At 33.9% G+C, this 22,358-nt stretch overlaps 2 protein-coding genes and 1 long non-coding RNA gene across 13 annotated transcripts in view; 1 reads left to right on the top strand and 2 right to left on the bottom strand.

The window, feature by feature from the left end:
- LOC111062651 (dihydropyrimidine dehydrogenase [NADP(+)]) overlaps positions 1 to 15,711 on the bottom strand; it is a 50,047-nt gene extending 34,336 nt beyond the window's left edge. The window contains exons 1-4 of one of the 4 annotated variants that reach the window (XM_039441537.1): positions 15,533 to 15,666; positions 9,052 to 9,195; positions 7,791 to 7,901; positions 6,371 to 6,541 (exon numbers count right to left, since the gene is read on the bottom strand). Coding sequence is in view for 2 of the 4 variants with exons in the window: in XM_039441535.1 (XP_039297469.1) it covers positions 6,371 to 6,541; positions 7,791 to 7,901; positions 15,533 to 15,574 (324 nt within the window). In the remaining 2 variants the exon portion in view is untranslated. Of the gene's footprint in view, positions 1 to 6,370; positions 6,542 to 7,790; positions 7,902 to 9,051; positions 9,196 to 9,870; positions 10,056 to 15,532 lie in introns of those variants that run through there. The other 3 variants (XM_039441535.1, XM_039441538.1, XM_039441536.1) reach the window with 3 other exon arrangements.
- Positions 15,712 to 15,767: 56 nt separating this feature from the next.
- LOC120354419 overlaps positions 15,768 to 22,358 on the top strand; it is a 39,387-nt gene continuing 32,796 nt past the window's right edge. The window contains exon 1 of the long non-coding RNA XR_005573002.1: positions 15,768 to 15,930. This is a non-coding gene — a long non-coding RNA (uncharacterized LOC120354419). The remainder of the gene's footprint in view (positions 15,931 to 22,358) is intronic.
- Positions 16,412 to 22,358, bottom strand: part of LOC111054142 — a 75,559-nt gene continuing 69,612 nt past the window's right edge. For all 8 annotated transcript variants that reach the window (XM_039441545.1, XM_039441541.1, XM_039441543.1 and 5 more), the window contains one exon: positions 16,412 to 16,689. In XM_039441545.1, coding sequence (XP_039297479.1) covers positions 16,522 to 16,689 — 168 coding nt within the window. In that variant the 3' untranslated portion in view covers positions 16,412 to 16,521. The remainder of the gene's footprint in view (positions 16,690 to 22,358) is intronic.

Genomic DNA, 22,358 nt, shown 5'->3' with positions numbered 1-22,358 from the left:
ATTAGTAGCTTTCAATAAAGGAGATAAAGTTCTAGTTTCGTATCCTAGGTATCAGGCTGATACTTGTAAAAAATTCAATAATCCTTTTCATGGGCCTTTTGTGGTATCAAGGAAGTTATCTGATTTAAACTATGAAGTGTTATTAGAAAAGCGGGGAAAGATTGTTCCAGAAATTATTCATGTAAGGAGAATGAAACTTTTTCATGAACGAAAGTCATAGCAAGGTGTGGAAAAGTGGAAAAAGTTTTATTTCAATCATTATACCATAATAATGTCGTCTGTAATCTAGATATTGAGTTTTTTTTTCGTTGGGATGATAGTCATGTGACAGGTGAATTAAATTTTGGGATTTTATGATTTTTTTTCACTGAGCTTGTAGGTAGTGATAATTTCAATCGTTTATGTCCAATAAAATTTTTCGATTAGGGCAGTAGTTTTCGAGTTAGGTATTTTCAATAATTTTCAAAAATTTTCTTTTTGGGGTTTTGTGATTTTTTTTCTTCATATAAAGTTTTGTTTTAGTATTTTGAAACATATTCTGGAAATTCAATGTAATTCACCGAACGAATCTGTTGTGAAGGAAGTTTTTCAAACGACGATTTTGATAGCGTTCGATATTGATTGACTTCTACTAAATTTTTGCTCTACTGGCTGCCAAGAGGCGAAATTATCGAAAAATTCAGAAATCTCCAGTTCATGGAAAACAATTTTGTGAATTTTCGATTTTTTTTTTCGGGAATCTTATTTTTTAGGATGAGTACGTTCAACTTTGTTCTGTGAAAAAGTTTGTTTAGAGCAAAGGGTTTTGAGGTTTTCATTTTATAGTTTTTGTTGGTGACCTTGTATAGTAGCAAAAAAATTTTTTTTTTTGAATTTAAAGATGAATTTTAGGTCATTCGCTTGCATTTCTAAAATGGGATAGGATATGTGAAGTAGATATTTTTGAGATATTTGAGGGTTCGTGAGTTATTTCAATAGGTAGTAAATTTTCGGCTACAGTCAGACACGGATTTTGAATTTCGCGCGTTTCTGCTGAATGGTTATCTACTGATTTTGAATTTCGCGCGTTTTTGCTAAATGGTTATCTGCTATTTTTCTATGGTTTATGTTGGGATTTCATTTTGGTTTCATGATATTTGATGGATAGTTGTATTCTACATATATTGGATTTTGGTTTTCAGTTATAAGTGGTATTCGTTTATTCCGATGAGTTCTTTTTTTTACGATTTATGATGATTACAAGGTATGCGGCGTATCTTGATTGTTAGTCTAGAAATTTCAGACAAATTCGGAAAAAGTCGATTTTCGAAAAAAATTTTATTGCAGTTTCATATTTTCTTAGCATAGATTTTAGCATTGCGATAATTATAATTTTGTTTAGGGCAAAGGGTTCTGAGATATTTCACTTTAGAATTTTGGCCCTTTGGATTTTATATTTCATTATATTAAGGTTATGAATAAGTTTTATTGAAATATTTTCAAGGGTTATTAAAGGTAGATATTTTGTTGATAGAATTCATGAATTAAATATTTGAATTTGTTGTCATAAGGTGTTGATAATTAAGGTTTAATGGTGATAGTCATTTTTTTAAGTCGTATTTTTTTGAAGTCATGCGCTATATTAAAGTCCCTAAGAGAATTTTTGTAAATATTATTCGTAATTATTTATCATTTCATCATTGTTTATCAGAATTGATTATAATATTTATGGATTTATCATCCAGTGGGTGAATAATAGGATTATATTTTATTTATTTGATCTGTTTTCGATGGGGTCTTATGATTAAGCCTATAATTATAAGTCCTCGTAAAATTTTATTAAAGTATTATTACTGATTATTGTTGCTGGAGGTGAAGTCCATATTTTTCAATGGTAATATAGACCAAACTTATTGTCCATGGGTTATAATAAACGGTTATAGGGGAATTTTTTAGCTATGGATAGCAGAGTTTCAGTTTTATACGTTTATATCTTTGAATTGAATTTCGTTTTATAATTTTTTCTCAGTATAAACTAATGATTACTATATTCTTGATTATATTTCATGATAATATTTGAGTTTCATTGTGTCATGGTTCTAATATTAATGGTTTTGAGTAGGAAAATTTTTTCTTTTGGCACAATAGGTTGAGTTTAGGGCTTATTATTATGGTTGAGTTTTTATTTTCAGAAGTGATTTTTGGTAATCATTGTAGAACCATGTTTTACGATATAGAATCAGTTATTATAGAAGAGGGTTTATTATTCCATGGTTACATATTTATAATTTTAGGGTACAGTTACCTATGAAAATTGGTATTTGGCTGGGTTTTACATTTAATTTCACAGTTGCATTATTGATTTTGTATTGATTTTACAGTTATGACTAACCATGTTATATTTCATAGTCATTATAATTATATCTTAGTTATTTCAAATTATGGTTATTCCAGGAAAATGAACAGGAAATATGGTTGATGGATAGTTTACCATTTTATGATAACCAAATGGTCATGTTTCATTCACATAATTACATATTCTGATTACATGTTACATTTTTGTAATATAACATTATCACTGATATAACTTTTTTTTTTCTCTCTTTTTCTCGATAAATCATGGTACGTTTTAATATTTGGTGCCACGAAAAAGTACAGTAATGTAATTCATTGTTTTGTTATTTTATTTTTGCGTTTGTACTGATGTGACCTACGTTAAGAAAGTGCAATTGTCACGTATTTTTGTTTAGTTGTCAATCTTGTTATTCATATCCAGGGCAAGGTCGTTCATTGAGTGACAAACGTTATGATACTTTTAAACGTTCACTAATAGAAATTCATAATGAAGCTGTTATAAGACAATTATATTTTTGATGGATGAATATTTTATTCACTTTTATTTTGACTTGAATTTCTTTCTCAATAAAAATATAACTAGAGTATAAGTTTTTATATTCTGATTATTTATTGTATGATTGTGATTTTGTTTTCATATGACTCATATATTGTTCTGATTTCAGAATTGTTCCAGTATATATATATATATATATATATAGGCCTATGCACTTCTAATAAATTGTATCATTTCTAGGTTTCTGATTAATAATATATGCTAACCAGCCAGTCCAGTTGTTAATTGTAATATTCACGTCGAGTTTGTTAATATTATTGTAAACGTTTCTCTTGATTTTTTTTTATTACGATTCATTTGCGGTTGCTTCAAAGTAGAGTTTTTTTTGTTTGTAAGAGGTTCTGTTACGCATAAACATGTCAATTATGGTACATTTTGCGTCATTTCTCATTCTCACGACTTTCACGGCGCAACTGGAGGCAGTCAGGGTCTTCGCGGGAGTTTTCTACAAGGAGCTACGTCACGCTGTAGCGTATGAATCATCGGTTCCACTAACATACGAGGTAGATTTCCCGGCAGCTCAGCTCGACATCTTGCAGGCGGAAAGGGTGTTCTGGCCTAACTGTCAACAAGAGGATTGCAGTTTAGCGGATGCGGTAGAAGTTTTGTATAATTCTACAAACGGAATTCTTCGCAACAGTCATGCTGCTTTCAACTCTTCAATTCGTTTGGGAACTCAAGCTTCACGAAAGACCAGAGCGATCGATGTTGTCGGCGATTTTCTTCATTTTTGTTGCGCAGTCACGACGGATGGGGAACTTCATAAGCTGGAATTCAACGAAAAACATGTAGCTGATCACCTCAACGCATTCCAAGGGTTGGTTGCAGACGACCACAAAGATTTAATTCGGATTTCTCGCAACTTGAGGCAGTTTGCTGGAAATTTTTCTCAGCAATTTCACGATGCGTATAGCAAATTAACAGACAGTATGAGATTATTCGTACAACAGAATGTATCGGAGGAGAAAACACTGTTCACAAACCAGTTATTAATTTACATTTTTCACCTCTACTCACATGTAAATATTTTATCACGGCAGGAATTCATAAATACTGCGAAGGAACGCTGTGATAAAAAGCTTTTACCCTTTTCGCTGGTACACCCCAATTTATTACGTTCAGATCTCTTCAGATTGGAGAAAGGATATAAGTCGAAAGGACACCAGTTAGCTATACCTCTATCGGATTTGCAGCGATATTTTGATCTTCCACTTACGACTTGCGTGGTGAAGGAGAACTCCATGGTGCTTAGCTTAAAAGTACCGTTGGTCAGCATCGGCGGACAGTTTCAATTGCACAAGTATGTGAGGACACCTATGTATTTCGACGGCCAGATTTGTCAGCTTCAGCAGCAGGATTTCGTTTTGGCGCGGAGACAGGAGGACGGTGAGATTCAGGTCATCTCGGGAGATCATCTCTCTTCTTGTCGGGCACAGGACGATTTCTTATGCTATCTTCCGCGGCTGGTGCATGGAGGACATATGTCATCAAGATGTATGCATCACTTGTTTGCGGCGACAGAGCTGAAGGACATCCAACAATATTGCAGTTTAAGCTGTCGTCCAGCTAAGCAGGAGTTGGAGATCGTCGAATTTTCGCCTTCGGAGTATATCGTCGCGAATATACAGGCCAACACTACAGTCACTTGCGAGGGAGGTTCGTTTCATCATCTTCAACCTATTCCGGGAGCAATGTATGTGGTTTTACCCTGTCATTGCGAGATTTCGGTCGGCGGGAGAATAATGGTGAGAAAGACTTTTCCGTGTGACGCAAATGTTGATAAACAACCTCAGGTTCTCCATTACTTACCTTTACATTGGGTTAAGTTTAATTCGTTAAAAATTGATGTTTTGCAACCGCATTTCAATCCTAATTTTGTTAATTTTAGCGAAATTTTAAAAACTGATATAGATATAAAGGTTCCAGAATTTACAGTTCAAGACGTAATATCGTCAGATATATTTCACAAAGTAGATCTTCCAAATTCTTGGGGAGATGTTGTAAATTCCTCTAGTTTTGTTTTTTATATATTATTTGGCTGGTTAGGGTTTTTAACTTTATGCTGTGCATATTTAGGCATCAAGTTGTATGTGTGTAAATTATCTGCTGTAACGGTAGCACAACCCAAGATACATATAATCGATAGTTAAGAGTTATATAGTTACTTTTTGATGGATTAACTGTTTTATTGTTTTTTTTTTCTTGACTATATAGTTATGAGTCATAATGTACTTATAAAGTTTTTTTTTCTCGATTTTTATTGCAGCTTTTGAAGTAGTTCAATGTTGATTCACAAATGAAAAGTTTAATGAACGGTGTTTCTGCCTTTGAACAGTTTTGTCATCGACAGAAAGATTGTTTATTTCACTTGTTATCAAAATTATTGTAGCTTCTCTTTTGTTTTTCATAACAAACGTGCTCGCTTGTGCGACTGATAAAAATATGTATTTGAAATGGCTTCATGTTTGGCATTGACTGAGTTATATATTAATACCCAAAATTTTACTAGTGGTGGGTGAGCTCGTTCGTTAGGACTGTGAGTAAAGTCCGGCTGTTCTGGTGAAGGGGATAGATTTTGTTCTTGTTTTATAATACAGTTTTCCTGTCACAGTTCGGGCAGTTTAAAGAGAATTGTATTATTGAATAAGAAGGGATCTGAACCCACTTCATTAGATCAGTTTTTTTTATTTATTTTTCATTAATAATTAACGTCGCGATTAACCAGTGGATGCCAAATTGGGGGCCATTATCAAAAAGGTAGGTGACTACTGAGTCATTGTTTTAATTTTTCCATAACCACAACAAATTTAATCTTCACTAGCAGCCAAGCGAGTAGCCCTTGAAATATTTATCTATTTATTGTTATTTCATAATTTCTAATTATAATTCTAATTTGTACAAATAATTTATTGTTTTGTTTTAATTATCAAACCAGTACGATCATTTCTTGTTTTTCATTTCCCCACCTTTACAAAATAAAATACTGATATTGAATACTATCAAACCTGATAGTTTATTTACTGTTTGTTATTCAATATCTCACGGAAATAATCAGCTGCTGTACAAAAATTTCCAGCCAGCAACATATTCAGGTTTACCAACATTTCTTTTACTTTGCCGCACTCTACCGTCATAAAGCGTGTTAACTATTTTGTATTGTTATGTTGCAAAACAAAGTTTTTGCCGCACTCAAATTCACATTCCCGCACTGGGTGTGGGAATAAGGTATTTTGCGTACTATAATTGATGCGGGAATGAGCACTTTTTCGGGTAACTGTAGGAAAATATTTTTTCACTTTTTGTAAAATAATTATTGCTACCTTTTTACTACAGATTTATTACAATTGAATAAAAAAAGAATGTTCTTAAAGATATAGTCACTTGATGAAATCTTTCCGTTCCACTGAATAAGCCTTTCGAGTACTGTATTTTACTAATTGCTATCATTTAACACTCAAGTACTAGAATGTGAGAACTTACCCTATGTGATATACAAGTTATGAAACTTTTTATGTCTAACTGAGTTGGACAGGACTTTTGACATGGAGCATCAGCACACTTCAAGCATCGAGCTGCTTCCTTCAGAGCACCTCTTTCACTCAGGGTCGTATGTTTTATGTCATCGAAGTTATTCTCCAGTGAGCAAATTGTCTGAAAAATATTGAACATGCCATAAATTCCACTGAAAATTATTATTATTATTGAATGAAACCACTTGGAGAGTAGTTTACTTCATTAAACGAAATGATAAACTAGTTTCGGTTTAGTTTATCTAGTATATTTACGGTATAGTTTATATAGTATCTTTATTATAGTTTATCTAGTAAGTAAGTTTATATATATTTCGGTTTAGTTCATAAACTAGTTTTGGTAACACCATAAGAAATCACTAGATAGTAATAAAACTGAGTTTTCACTTCATAAGTTCATTATCAATTACAGACCGATGATGTAGCAACTGGAACTAGTTTCTTAATTTGTCTAATGAATATTGTCAAAGTGGTCAATTTGTCAAAAGATGGTGGAGCGGCGAGTTCAAGCTTGAGTGTTAAAAATAATGCATGCAATTAACATAATAGTGATGGTCTAAGCATAATAATAGTACTTTGTGAAAATTTCAAGTTGTTTTATTCAATATGGATAACCACTACAAAATCACTTTCAGTTCAGCCCAAAGAAAAAAATTAACTAGGTTGTCCTCATGCAGCGTAAATCACCATATATTATGCTTTTTCCAAATTAGCTGCCCAAAATGTATTCAGTACAATCGGGCATTAGTTTAAATTCTACTAGCCTATAGCCACTACTAGACTTGCATTGAATATAAATTTAGTGCATAGTTATAAGTTGTGACTGTAATAGTTTTTTTTATTCGAATTGGAATATTTCAACATTTTAATTTTATTGATGAATGTTTTTGTTCTAAAATGAATAGTCTCACAGAATATAATCATCGCCACTTAAAAATTATTATAATTTTATATCTAACGATAGCTACAGCTAACTGTTGAATATACTATTATAAGTATACAGTATTAAATGTTTTTCTTCATAGACTACTGATAGGCTTGAACTGGTTAAAATAATACTGATATAAGACACTAAAACTGCAGCTTTATCATTTCAATTAAACCATAGTAAATTACTAAATAGTAATAAAACTGATACTATCGATGTTTCGAAGTATCTGTATGAAATGCTGAGAGTTTAAAGTAACCGAATAAAAATGCTGATAACTGTCAAACCATAGATTTATTAAAATCGACATAACGGTTTCGGTTGTTACACCATTATCAATCTCTGGTAAACTATAGACTCAGTAGGCCTACCCTAAACTCAGTATGGATAACTACCACAATATCACCTTCACAATTACTTAGAAAGTTTGAAGTAAACTCACATTGCATTTCTTATCGCTATTCCTTTTCCACTTTAACTTTGCTTCCTTAGTTTCTGCAGTTGGTCTCACAGTAGCATGAGATGATATTTTCGGATTCAACAGCAGAAGATTCTGAAACGATTTCATTCTAATGAAATATTAATTGTAAATTATATTAACATGCAATAATACAATTAATATATGCAAATAATACAACAGCTAATATTGTAGCATAAACCAATTTAGGCCCGTGAGGGGTTGCTAGTCCTCCATCGGGCGCCTCCCCAGGTGGCGGATAGGGGAATGCCTCCCAGATATGGGTGGTACCGGTAAAATCAAATAGCCGGGGCGGACCAAAACTATCAAACCGGCCAACGGTCTCGAAGGCGGATGAGGAGCAATCCCAACGGTGGAGAGGGCGGATGAGCCTAGGGAGTAAACCCGAATAAAATCCAGGGCAGGTTACGCTCTGAGAGCTGCAGTGAAAGCAAGTGCCTAGGAGAGGGCGACTCTAGACAAATGACCCTGGTCCTCCAGGTTGGGGGTTGGGCAATGGGCCAACTCCCCATTCCCATAAAAAAAGTCTTTGTTACGGAAACTCTCAATAATATGCCTCGGATTGGACTGGACTCTATGGAGTTAAAAAAACTGCTTGCACTTAAACGGATTAGGAAAAAGGATTTGAAATTATTTTTTGGGAATGTTAGGACCCTGTATAGAGGTGGAGCCTTGCAGCAGCTAGTGGAGATGTTAAAGAAGTATAAGGCGGGTGTAACGGCGTTGCAAGAGATCAGGTGGACTGGCAATGGTATGTTCCATAAGGGAGATAGTGATGTCTACTATAGCGGCCATGAGACTCAACACATATTTGGTACGGGCTTCATAGTTAGTGGAAAATATAGAGAGCTTGTTATTGGCTTCAAAGCAATTAATCACAGAATATGTGTTATCCGCATTAAGGTGAAATTTTTCATCATCAGCATTATAAATGTGCACGCACCTACAGAAGAAAGGGAAGCTGATGAAGGAGACGACTTTTACGAGGAGTTAGAAGATGTATATGATAACTGCCCTGGCCATGATATAAAGACCATAGTTGGCGATTTCAATGCAAAGATTGGCAAAGAGGAATGTTACAAGCAATATACTGGAAAGCACAGTCTGCATGCTGAATCTAGTGATAATGGAGTGAGACTAATCAATTTTGCTGCGTCGAAAAACTTGATTGTAGGAAGCACAATGTTCCAGCGGAAGGACATTCACAAAGCTACATGGCACTCACCTGACGGGAGCACAAACAATCAAATTGACCACCTCTTGATAGATTCAAGACACTACTCCAATCTCATGGGTGTCAGGACTTATAGAGGAGCTAATGTGGACTCAGACCATTATCTGGTAGGGGCAGTTATAAGAGCCAGAATAGCTGAAACAAGGAAAATACATCCAAGTAATTCTAAGAGGTTTTAGCTGAAAAATTTATCCTCTAGATCTCATGAATTTATCTCTTACCGAATTTGAAATGTACTGTCCCAAAAATATAAACTTTAAGCGCTCATATCTCAAAAAGTATAGGAAAAAAATGTTTCATGAATTTATCTCTTACCGAATTTGAAATGTACTGTCCCAAAAATATTAACTTTAAGCGCTCATATCTCAAAAAGTATAGGAAAAAAATGTTTCCTGAGAAAACTTTTTCATTTTGATAGCTTGATGATATATATACAAATCGAAAAACTTTGAAAAATATCACCAGTAGAAAGTTTATTTTTATCCTTTTGTAAAGTATGGTGGGAATAAAGAGAATTATAACTTTTGGTTTCTATTCAACATCAAAAATTATTTATTTAATACGAATATTCCAATATGAAACGGTTCGAAACGGAAAACAAATGAAATTGAGATAAAGGAAAGATTACAACTATAATCAACAATGAAAATTTCTGATTATAATAATCAGATTTCAGATAATAATTTAAGGGCTACTCGCTTAGCTGATCTGTGGTCGTTCAGTTTTTTTGATAATAAAAACAAAATTATTATTTAGAATTATGGGTCTGAAAAATAAAAAAAAGTACAATTAACTATTATCTTACTTTACCTTAAAAAATGTCCATTGGCCTGCTCCTTAAGGTCCGTTTAAACCACTCCCGACTTTAAATAAAAAAATATATATATAAAAAACTTATGCCAGCTGATGAATCAAAAACATCAGCCTTCCCTACAAGATTCAAATCCTGAGAATACAATTATGTAGGTTTAAAGTGCCCGGACCTGACAGCCTATAATTGAATTCTCAAGACAGAATCCTTCAGGTAACCAATGCCTTAACTCAACAACTATCTTCACAAACGGTTCAAGGAATACGGGCCTCGAAAGAAAAATTCAAAATCTATTTATGTGAGAAAACATGCAGCCTTGATTCACAGACCAAAAGTCGACTCACTCTTGTTTGTATAGCATGGAGCTAGAAATCATAATATTGCCTTCACGAAACGTGATAAAATACATCTTTGTACATTGGAGATCTCGCTGTATCAATTACAAATAATAATTAAATCCGCGACCAGATTCCGAATTCACAAAATAATATTTCAAAAATTGAATGGGTTTTGATGTCATGTATGACACTTTGCACAGCCTTAATCTACTTAGTCACAACTATTTGACTGGTTTTTAGTTACAAATCTTGTACGGTAGTTCTAATCGTGAAATATTTTCATTGTCACTATTATTTGATCAGCATTGGTGATTCAATCACTCAATTATGGCTTATATTAATTTAAACATGTACAGTATTTTCAAATGTAGTATGCTTGTCTGTACCACAAAGATAGCAGTTACATAAGCTATCTCTATTCATTGGAAACAGCTGTTAGATATTAAGAGTTCAATGATATATTATCTAAGTAGTACATGTCAGCACGTGATCAAAATAATTATTGCATTCTATATGCGCACCAAGAAAAAGTTTATACGCCAAACTGTGTCTAATGATTCTGAAAATAATCCAACATTTCAAAGAAAAAATACCATAAGCTGTTATGTTTTTTGACATACTTGTTTTTGTTTTGCATAGTTCAGCATATTTATTTATATTGTTACCTTATTGAGGAAAATAATTGAACTTCTAAATTAATTTGGTTTAGCTCTAAAAATATCTAGCCAACACAGACGAGATTTTTTCTCAAGTTCAATTGCCTTGACTCTAAACTCAATAATGTACCGTAAATAAAATAATACGAGATTGTTATTCCTGAATTTAGTTGTCTTTCTCATAAATATTTACAAATATCAGTAAAAACCCAGTATCAGTTTGAACTTCGAGCAGAAAGCATCGTTTGTTTTCGCTCCGTTATCTCTAAAATCCTACCGGCAATAGTGAACCAGTGAATTCGGGCGTGATTTGATTTTGCTTTGTGTTTCGCCTTGACTTTATACTGTTCGTATGGAAAGTAATTAAATTTCAACTATTAAAATGTCGTGTAAAATCTGTTTTAAGTCGGTGCGAAGCGGTCATAACTTTGATAAGGTTGCTTGTGGCGTGTGTTCGGGACTAGTGCATACAACCTGCGCTGGACTTGATGCTAATGACGTTAAATATATGACGGACAATAACCAAATTTGGCGCTGTAGAGAGTGTAACTTGGAGCGACGAAAAAGTATGTCGAGTGAGGCGCCGGTGACAACCGTTTCAGTGTCGTCATTATCCGATGTAATCTCATTACTCAGAAAAATAGAGACTGATTTGGGAAATTCACTGGAGGCGTGTCATGCGGAGACTCGTAACGAGAAATTTGAAACCTGTCTTAACACTATCGAGACTTTAACTAGGAGAGTCGTGAGTTTAGAAAAGGAGAACATTCAATTGAAGGAGCGTGTAGAAGATTTGGAACAGTATTCCAGAGTTAATATGGTCGAGATACGGGGCCTGCCTCAGCAAACTAACGAAAACCTCACCTCGATGGTTTGTAGCATATCTGGTGCTCTCGGCTGTCAGATCACGGAGGATTCCATCGACACATGTCACCGAATAGGTCGTGCTGGACCAGAGGGGCCGGCTCCAGTTGTCGTCAAATTCGTCAGGAGAACCGACAAAAACGCGCTGCTTCAAAAGAGGAGAGTTAAGTGTGACTTTTCAAGCAGACACATCGGCGGTAACACGGATCAACCGATCTACATCAATGAATGTCTATCACCATCAAGGAGGAAACTTTTCTCATTGGCCAGATCTGCACATAAAGAGCATCGATTTCGATTCCTGTGGGTGAGAGACTGTAAAATTTTAATAAGAAAAAAGGAAGGTAGCCCAGTGATTGAACTCAAGTCAGTCGAACAACTAGAAAACTTGATAGCTCAAAGCCCATTGCCAATAATCAATGCTGATAAAAGTACTGAAAGCACCTCGAATGATTAACTTAGAAGATTTTGCGTTTAATTCAACTCTATTTAATATCGCTAGAGAATTTTTCATGAATTATATGAGCGATATAAGCAGCATTGAATTGGTTAGGGAATTGGTTAGGGCTTTACAGAATGTTAATAAATTATTAATTTGTCAATTTTCATTTAGGTCTGACTTGTTTTCTCTATTTTTGCATATTTTTTCAGCTAAGAAGATCTCTTTCTCCCTCTGTTTAATTCTATTTAACGCGTTTAACTACATAATTGAAAATTGTTATCAACTGGTTCATATTGTATATAGATACCAAGCTAATATTGCGGTTGCTTTGATCACTTTGCAATCACTTTTTGTTCATAATGGTAGTTTATGTAGTCAGCATATTCTTCCCATGACGTATAATTTCACAAGATGTATTAGTATTGAGTTCATACGGCGCTTTCCAGTGTATTGCCCAAATAGTATAACTATTACAATTAGCGATATGAAAAGGTTTTGCAAAATAATTAAGTTTTCAGGTGAATCAATTACCGTGACGCTTCATAGGCTTGTTTTTTGTTATCAAACTACCTATTGTATAATAAATCTTGTAACTTACAATGACTGAACTAAGTAACGATATATTTAATTACACTCAGCATAACAACATTGTAATTGTACAACAAAATATTCGTAGTCTTAGAGCTCATTTTGATGCTTTCAGCCTCCAACTCGAAGTTTTAGAAAGGATACCAGACATAATAATTTTAACCGAGATATGGGTTGACGAAAATGAGATAAGCCAGTATTATTTGACTAATTATGAGTTTCATTTTAAGTGTAATAATTCAAATAGAGCAGGAGGAGTGGCAGTGTATGTATCGGATAGGCTGTCTTGTGTTGGTCTTAATGATTGCAATATGATTACAGCAGATTGCAAGCACTTGGTGTTATCGTTATCTCACACAAAAATCGACTTACTGGCTATCTACAGATACCATAACTTTTCCGAAGAAGCGTTTACTAGAGAACTGGTCACTTCGATAAAGCTTATCAAAAACTCTAATTTAATTATTAAAGGTGACATGAACCTCAACATCCTGGAACAAAATAGGAACTCTGATTCTTATTTAATTAACATGGCTAGTCTCGGATTTAAATCCCTAATCAATGAACCCACTCGTGTCACTAACACTTCCAAAACTTGCATTGACCACGCATTCGTTAGAGACAAAATTAATAGTAGACTAAGTTATAGTTCTAAAGTTATTCAGACATCTATAACTGATCATTGGATGACTGTCCTTTGCATAAAAATGAATGAAAGGGAAATCCATCAAAAATTAAATGAGTCTAAAAGAGTAGAAGAAACTAAATTTATAGCACTGATAGAAAACGTGGATTGGAGTGACATATTTTTATGTCCTACCGTTTCACAAGCTGTAGAGAAATTTATTTACAAAATTAAATGTTGTATTGATCAATCTTATAGTACACAAAAAAATAATAATAAACTTTTAAAACCATGGATGAATGTAGAGCTAAAACATGAAATTGATAAGAAGAATAGATTGTATAAATTGTATAGGCAACAGCCAGAAAATACTAATCTTAAGCGTGAATTTAACATACAAAGAAATAACTTAATAAACAAAATAAGATTTAAAAAACAGGCATATTACTCTGCTGAACTTGAAAAGAATATGACTAACAGCAAAAACAATGGGCAACAATTAAAGACTTGACTGGTGAGAAGAAGATTAATAAATCTATAACACTCAGCGATGAAGCAGGGTCCCTAATAACATGTGATAATGAAGTAGCACGAATGTTTAATGATCACTTTTGCACTATAGCTGATGGTTTAAGAGAACAAATTATGTGTGATAATAATCAAATAAATAATGCATTCAAGAAGTATGAGAAAAATTTCCAAAGCAATAGAATAATTAATTCGATCTTTTTCTACCCGACGACCGAAGTGGAGGTCTTGAACATCATATCAGAACTCCAAAATAATAAATCACCAGGATACGACAATATAACACCATCACTAATAAAATCTATAGCACACTATATCATTGATGTCCTAGTATTTATATTTAACCTAAGTTTAAGTACGGGTGAATTTCCTGCGGAGTTTAAAAAAGCTGTAGTTATTCCCTTATTTAAAAAAAATAACAGAATGCAGGCTACAAATTATAGACCAATTTCGTTGTTGTCAGTATTTTCTAAAATACTCGAGAAAATTGTTAAGAGCCGGGTCACGAATTTCCTGGAACAGCACAACTTCTTTAGCAAAAACCAATATGGCTTTCAGAGCAGGCTTAATACAGGTTCAGCAATCATGAAACTGATGTCAGGGGTATATGATAGTATCAACGAAAGAAAGTCATGTGCTGCATTGTTTGTTGACGTCATGAAAGCCTATGATATGGTTGACCATGATATTTTATTAGATAATATGTATCGAGCAGGAATAAGAGGCATTGCACACAAATGGTTCAGATCCTACCTCACTGGTAGACTGCAGCAAACTAAGGTTAATAGCAGTGTAGTCAGTGATTTTAGTGAATTGAAAATTGGAATACCACAGGGATCAGTGTTATCGGGTTTACTTTTTTTAATCTATGTGAATAACTTATGTAATGGTACTTTCAAGGGAAACTTGGTTGCATTTGCTGACGACACTGCACTCCTTTATAAATCAAATTCATTAGCTGAACTACAAGAAGACATGCAGAACGACGTCAATGCACTTAGATGGTGGTTCACTCGGAATATGATGGTAATGAGTCCTAAAACAAAATTTATCATATTCAAACTAAGAAAAGATGTCCAATTTCCCTCCCCACTCAAGTACCATAACATCAAATGCTCCTTACTTGCTGACTGCGATTGCATGGACCTTGAACAGGTCAAGAGCATGAAGTACCTGGGTGTGTGGGTGGATAATAGAATCAGTTGGCATGAACACACAAGATATGTCAAGAAAAAATTGTTGAAATATGTAAGGATATTTTATCTTCTTAGGACTGTTTGTAATGTTCAACTGATGCTGAAGTTTTCTTTCTTTTTTTTTCTTTGCTTTTGTCGTTTCAGTTTTTTAACTTCTTTCCTTTGTTCTTTTGTTTTTGTATTGTTCAATTATTGTAACAACTTTTGTATCTGCCCAAACAGGTTCAGTAACCTTTGGGTTTATTTTCCAGTGTAAAGATCTTTTGTATTTTTCTTTTCAGGGTATGTTAGCTATTTCAAGCGATTTTTTTGTAATCAGAAGTTAATGCATGCTCTGAAAGATGTGTAAGTTATGTTAAAAATGGAAATAAATTTGATTTGATCTTTAATAGTGTAGAGTGTGAAAAACAATCTTGACTCCTACCTCAATATCCGGAAGATCCTTGCTCAGCAAACGAGTAGTCATTTTGAGAACGGATTAGAAATGTCCATCTAACAGACATCAATCACGTTGAAAGCGATGGATTCGTATTGTCTATAAAGAAAATCTGAGCGACTACTCTACTCTGCTGAGCCTCTTGCTCTCAAACACTCAACTGAATCAGATGCACAAGGTCAAGATATCCGTAACGTGACATAATCATTTTTTCTTTTGATTTGACTTTTTGAAAGCGCAGTAGGCTTTCCATTATCAGCCTCATACATATTTTGTTGTACGCTCTTTGGCTTCATGATATAAAACAGTACATGGTAAGAAGACAATGTTTTTAATCGTAAATTCTCAGTTCTACAGAATGGAGTTTTGAAATTTTCTTAATACATGTATGTACCTCTAAGTCTCTCATATACAAAAATAATTAATTTCATGATTATTATTGTAGCATGAATTAAATCAGTATCAGTAATTCAAATACCGTAAACAAAAATATTATTTTGGGATTTACTATATAAATAATTATCAAAAGTTGCTCTTTATCACGATTTTCCATTTGTTATCTGTTGAAATTAAAATCTTTATTCGAAATTAACTAACCAAAAGGGTTTTTTTACACCCATTAATAATCTACTTTCTCTTTTATTATTATTTGATACATATAATTTTCATTAATCGTTTTCCTCCTATTAAATTGCTCCCATAAGTGTATTCTGCCTTTCTATTGAAGTGATTATTTAAATTAAGGGAATATTTTTGGGCAGAAAACTGCTGTTTATTTGCAAATATTGTTGTCTAAGAATCAATAGATATGGATCTAAATAAAAAAGTATAACAGATGGAATTGTAGGAAATTATTTTTTAATAGACTTATTTGGTTAACGAGAATTTATTGTTTTTACACAACATTAATAGCATTCAAGTATTTATCTTTTATCACATGGTAGCTTTGAAATATTGTCTATTGCCGTCAGAAGTATTCAGTTGACTAGAATATTGTAATGGCGATCATCTTCAGAAATCAAAGTAACTTGTGGAGTGGCTTGTTCTTCAGGGTAAAAGCAGATGAAGCCTTCAGTGCCGAATACAGATGGTCTGATCACCCTTAAAGTAACTCCCAGTGCGTCTCCAAGCAGTAACATTTCAACCTGCAAAGCAGCCAACAATCAATTATTAATAAGTTGAAAAGTTGACAGGTATGCCCGCAATTGAAGTTTAGTGTTATATAGTAGCTAAATCTGACTGCATATAAAAACGAAAGTTTTCTAATGATCTACTCAACTGAAACTAGAATAGAATAGAATAGAATAGAAATGAACTTTATTCAACAAAACGATTCAAACAGTTCTCAATGTAGAAAACAAATTGAAATAATAACAAACAGTAAATCAGAAGTAAACAGTTCATTAGGCATGGCATTTTGCCGTCAGCCGAAGTTGAGCCGAACTTGATAATTATAATACTTAACTCTTGAGACAAAGAAAAAGCTTTCATAAATTATATAATACAGTAATAATAGATAATAATATATAAAATTGGCTTGGTTTGCGATTCATAACTAAACAGACTGTCTTTGAAAGAATAGATTTTAAATGTCAAATATTGAACTATCACCTGATTCATATGAGGATAGAGAAAAAAAATAAATAAAAAAAAATAAATTAAAAAAAAAATACACCCGTTTTTATCTAATTAATATTACTGTTATATGTGTAGTAGTATACACGACTGAAGATTCATATTTATAAAACAATCCATTTATCACAGAGAGAATGACCAACGGTTAGAGGATAAAAATTAAAGCATTAATAATTGAACTCTTCTATTATTTGCTTTCTATACCTCAGAGCCGCCCTCACATACCCCACCAAAAGTTTCCAATTCTTTCCATCCAAGTATTCTATGACCTCTCTTCTTTCCAGTCTCCACTTATTGAACCATGTCTTTCTTATCTCTCCTAGAATTTTACATCTACCTAAAAAATGAAACATGTCCTCGTTTTCCTGACTATTGCACATTGAACATCTGTGTGTTTCTTCCTGTCTTTCCGGTCTGTAATTCAGCGGGAATAGAGCTCCTCTAGCTTTGAAAATAATACTTATAAAATTCCGCTTATTCCTATCATTTATATATTCTCTTATCAGACTTTCCTCCTTATTCAACAGAGCATATATGGAATGAAATTGCGCAGCATTAGCCCTATCCAACCACTTACCCCGAACCGTTTGTCTAATTTTAGTGACCAATAGCTGACCCATTCTGCTCCACTCACGCTTTTCCTGCAGATTATCTGGCCAGTCTATATTATTATCTCTACAAAGTCTCAGCCATTCTCCATACCAACCACATTTCTTCTTGATGAATATTTCACTGAGGATTCGCGGAAATCTATGCTCAGGCAGCGCAAGCGTTTCTAATATATAGTTGAAGTGTAGGACAAAAGTATTCACCCACATTGTATCTACTCCAGCTTCAAGGTAAATGACGTAGTTCGGCGTATTTCTTGGTAGGGATAGCAATCTCTTGATAAAAAACTTTTGAAAATTTTCCAACTCTGCCGATTGCACGTAACCCCACACCTCAGCCGCATAAGTCACCACTGCTCTGCTTGTAGCATTATGAGCATGCCACTTGCTAGAGATTGGTACCTCGTCATTTAAGATAAGCCTACGCCATACACTATTTATACCAAATGTTGCTGTTGTTACTTTATTTTTAAAATGTGGACGCATCGATAGAGCAGGTGTGAAAGTAACTCCCAGATATTTATATTCCTTCACCACCTCCAGTATTTCCTCTCCATAATACACCTCTCATCCCTCCTCAGTCTTCCTCCTCTCCTAAACACCATTATTTTTGATTTGGTCATGTTCAGTTCTAGATTCCATCGCATACAATATCTTCTCAAATTATTGATCATTCTCTGTAACATTACTGGGTTATCTGAAAAAATTACTATATCGTCTGCGTATAGAAGAGCGTTTATTTTGAAACCATCTATAGATAGGCCTCCACCTATACTCTCACATATGTCATGCACGAAAATCAGAAACAACAAAGGTGAGGCCAAGCAGCCCTGTTTTAATCCGTTCTCAATGCTGAAACTTTCTGTTTTTCCTCCTTTACACCATACTGCAGCATTTGTATTGTTGTAGAGATTTTTTTATCAACTGTATGCATTTATTTGAGAGTCCCAAATTATGAAGCTTGTAGAATAGGGCTTCTCTATTCACACAATCAAATGCGGATTTGAAGTCAATGAAGAAACAATAGGTTTTTCTTTTCTCAATGCTCAACTTATAACTTATTATACTGTAAAGAGTAAATACGTTATCTACTGTTGAATATCCTCTTCGAAATCCCGCCTGACTCTCCTCCAATACGCCTCTGCTTTCTATCCATTCCTCTATTCTTTTCAGTAATATTCCTACAAATATTTTAGCAGCAGAGTTAACGAAACTTATAGCGCGGAAGTTAGAAACAACTGAATTATCGCCTTTTTTATGCAGAGGGAATATGATCGAACTAGTGAAAGACGCAGGCACGGTCTCACTCGAAAAAATATTATTGAAAAACTGCAATAGTAGCTCTCTATATTCAAGTGGTGACTTTTTATAAAATTCTGCTGGTATCCTGTCATCTCCTGGGGCTTTATTATCACGTAGTTTGTTCAAAACTGAATGTACCTCATCCATCTCAATAGCTCTATCCAGATGACAATCCTCTACTAGTGGTGCTGCATAATCAGTTGTGTCTCTTCTTGCTAGCGAGTACAGTTGTTGAAAGTGTCTCACCCAATTTTCAGACGTGATACATGACAAATTCAATGGCTGTACACCTCTATAATTCTTTATCAGTTCCCAAAACTTTTTCGAGTCTCTTATTGATCTTAATTTGAGCTCTATTTCTCTCAAGAATAATTTTCTCTTTTCCTTACATAGTTCTTTGTATTCTTTGGTCGCGCTCAAATAATTGTGTCTTACTACTTCAGAGCTGGTTTTTCTAAACAATCTTGAAAGGGAAAACATTTTTAATCTACATTTTTCACAATCTGTATCAAATCAGCTTTGCTTCCTAAACATATTCTTATTGTGATTAGGTATCAATTTATCGCTTGCCGAATTGATGATAAGCTCATTCAGTACAGCCATAGCGTTATCTAAATTCTGAGGTAGGCCTATATGACTTAATCGACTAGCTCTTTCTGATAATTTTGAAGCATACTGATAATCGTCTAATCGTTTCCATTCCAATTTCGGCAGCATGGGGTTTACAGAATCGCGTTCAATCTCTGTTCGTTTCAACTTTACGCAAATGGGCACATGATCTGATAAACATTCATTGATTACGCAACAATTTTCAACAATATCTAGACACTCCAATGAAACACAGCACAAATCAATTACTGTTGTACCTCTGCTACTGATATAAGTGAATTCTCCATGCGCGTCACCCTCAATCCTGCCATTCATAATAGCTAAGTTGAATTCATCGCATAATTCTATTATCTTCTCCCCTTTACGATTACTTGTCATGTCCTTGGTAACTCTAGTACAATTCATTCTAGTATCTTCGTAAATAACATGTTGTGGGATCACTTGCAAATCACCCACCCTACCGTTTAGATCCCCCATTATAATTAAATTACTAGTATCATCCCATTCAGATAAATAATCTCATAGACAATTATATTCCCTATTCCATTCATTCTCGGACCCTCCACTGAGATAAATCGGTAGTATGTAAGTTTTTCTATCATTTCTTATGATCTATAAAATTAATGTATCATTTATATTTTTCATATTAATATCATCACAGGTCTCTTTATAGCATAAAATTCGTCCCTTTTTTGCTCTGCCCATTCGGGACTCCTTAATTGCATAATCCCAAAATACCTTATATCCCTTTAGATATCCCATAAACTCTTCCTGCTTTTCCTCTTCAATAAATGTTTCCCGTAAAATAAAACAATCGAATTTTCTTAGAAAGTTGAACAAATCATTATAAGGCTTACCTCGCAAACCAGCCACATTATACACAACTATCCCTAGCTCACAAGTATTGTCCATTTTCCGGCTGACGGTTTCACTTCATTTATTGATTGGTTGCTGGTCTCTCGGTGGTCCCTGGGTGGTCTCGTTCACGGTGCTCAAAATCAGCGCAGCTCGGTCCCCGACGATCTCTTCCAGCTTGGCTCTGCCATCCTCGCCTCCGCATTCAAGACCGCAATCCTCGTCCCACTTGAATGTTAGTTGTCTCACGATTAATCGGTCATGTACGAGATATGCAGTCTCGTCTGGGAATAATTTGAGTATTTCTCTTCTTAGTCTGAATTAGGCTCTAGAATTTCTGGTCTCAATCGAATAGTCTTTGTGAACAAAGTAATTAGTATGCTTTAACTTTTTTGCATTATCCAAAATGTAATTGATATCACTGTCCATTGGAAAATGTGCGATAATTGACCCACCTTTTTTGAATTTTCCCAGAGGATGAGCCCTATTCACGCAAAGGTATGTACGTGAACCCAAGTACTCGACACAGAAATTTTTAATAATGCTTGTCCAATTAGCAGCTTCATCACACTGTAGTCCCCGGAACACCAAATTATTTCTCCTACTGCGATCCTCCAATCCGACGACACGTTTTTGAAGATCTTTATTTTGACGTTTCAACGTTTTTATATCCTCGTTTACTACCTTATTGTCCTCTATAATCGATCCCATAGTTGAATTGAGGAAAGAAATATCACTTTTTGTCGCCACGTCTGAAAGCTTTTTGTCCATAGCTTCTAATTTTTTTTCGAACTCCTCGAAATACTTTTTAAATTCTCCCAACTCCATGTCACTTTTTACTATTAATTGTTTTTTAGCACTTTGCAGGACTGCTTCTGGTGAACTCTTTGACCGATTACGTTTTGCAGAACCGGAAAGTGAACAATAACTTTTTATGTCCGTCTGCATTCGTGAAGGACTTAACTGGGCATTAGCGCGATTGCAATTAATTTTTCATTATATGCTGATAATATAATAGTCTAATTAATTTTTTTAATAATTAAAAATAGCCTAATTAAAGTATTAAAAAATTATAAACATAAATAAATGTTAGAAAAAATATTTGCTAACAAGAACGAGTCGCTTGTGGAGTTTGATTGGCTATGCTTCTGCGCAGATGTTAACTCTCTAATTTTGATTATGGTCAAAATAAAATGAAAAACTGTGAAATCCAAGTTATTTCTGCAAATAAATTCTCATTTTTAAGCTTGAAAATGGTGGAAGATTTGAAAAAAACCGTGGCAGATAATATTTTGATTTATGTCGAAAAATTGTAATCAATATAAAACCATATTTGGTAACTATAAATGATTTTTTCATATTATAGGTTTTTAAATGAAAGATATAAATGAATATTCAATTCAATTTATAATGTCATTGCAATAAAAATCAAATATAGTTGCCCTAGTAAGCTGACATGAATATTCTGATGCCAAAAAACGTCTACTAAGCATGAAAAAATGCTGACTTAGAAAGCATTCCTCAACCTAGAATAGAGAGAAAATTTAAAAGCAAGAGATATGGAAATTTATTAAAGTATTTCGTTACAAGTAGTAATGAAATTTTCAAATTTATTTATTTCATCATTAGAAAAACTTGGTTTTCCATTTACATGTACAAACTAGAATTCACAAACTCTTCTATCAAAAGTAGTCATGTTTGTGAGAGTCAAGAATTCACCTGTCACTCCAAAAATCGTTGAAGATGTTAAATTCAATACGAGTGAATCTTGTCAATTGAACAATAGACGCAAGCTAATAACATAT

This window comes from Nilaparvata lugens, chromosome X (assembly GCF_014356525.2).
Source record: "Nilaparvata lugens isolate BPH chromosome X, ASM1435652v1, whole genome shotgun sequence".
Taxonomy (NCBI): Eukaryota; Metazoa; Arthropoda; class Insecta; order Hemiptera; family Delphacidae; genus Nilaparvata; species Nilaparvata lugens.
This window is presented reverse-complemented; position numbering and strand designations above follow the sequence as displayed.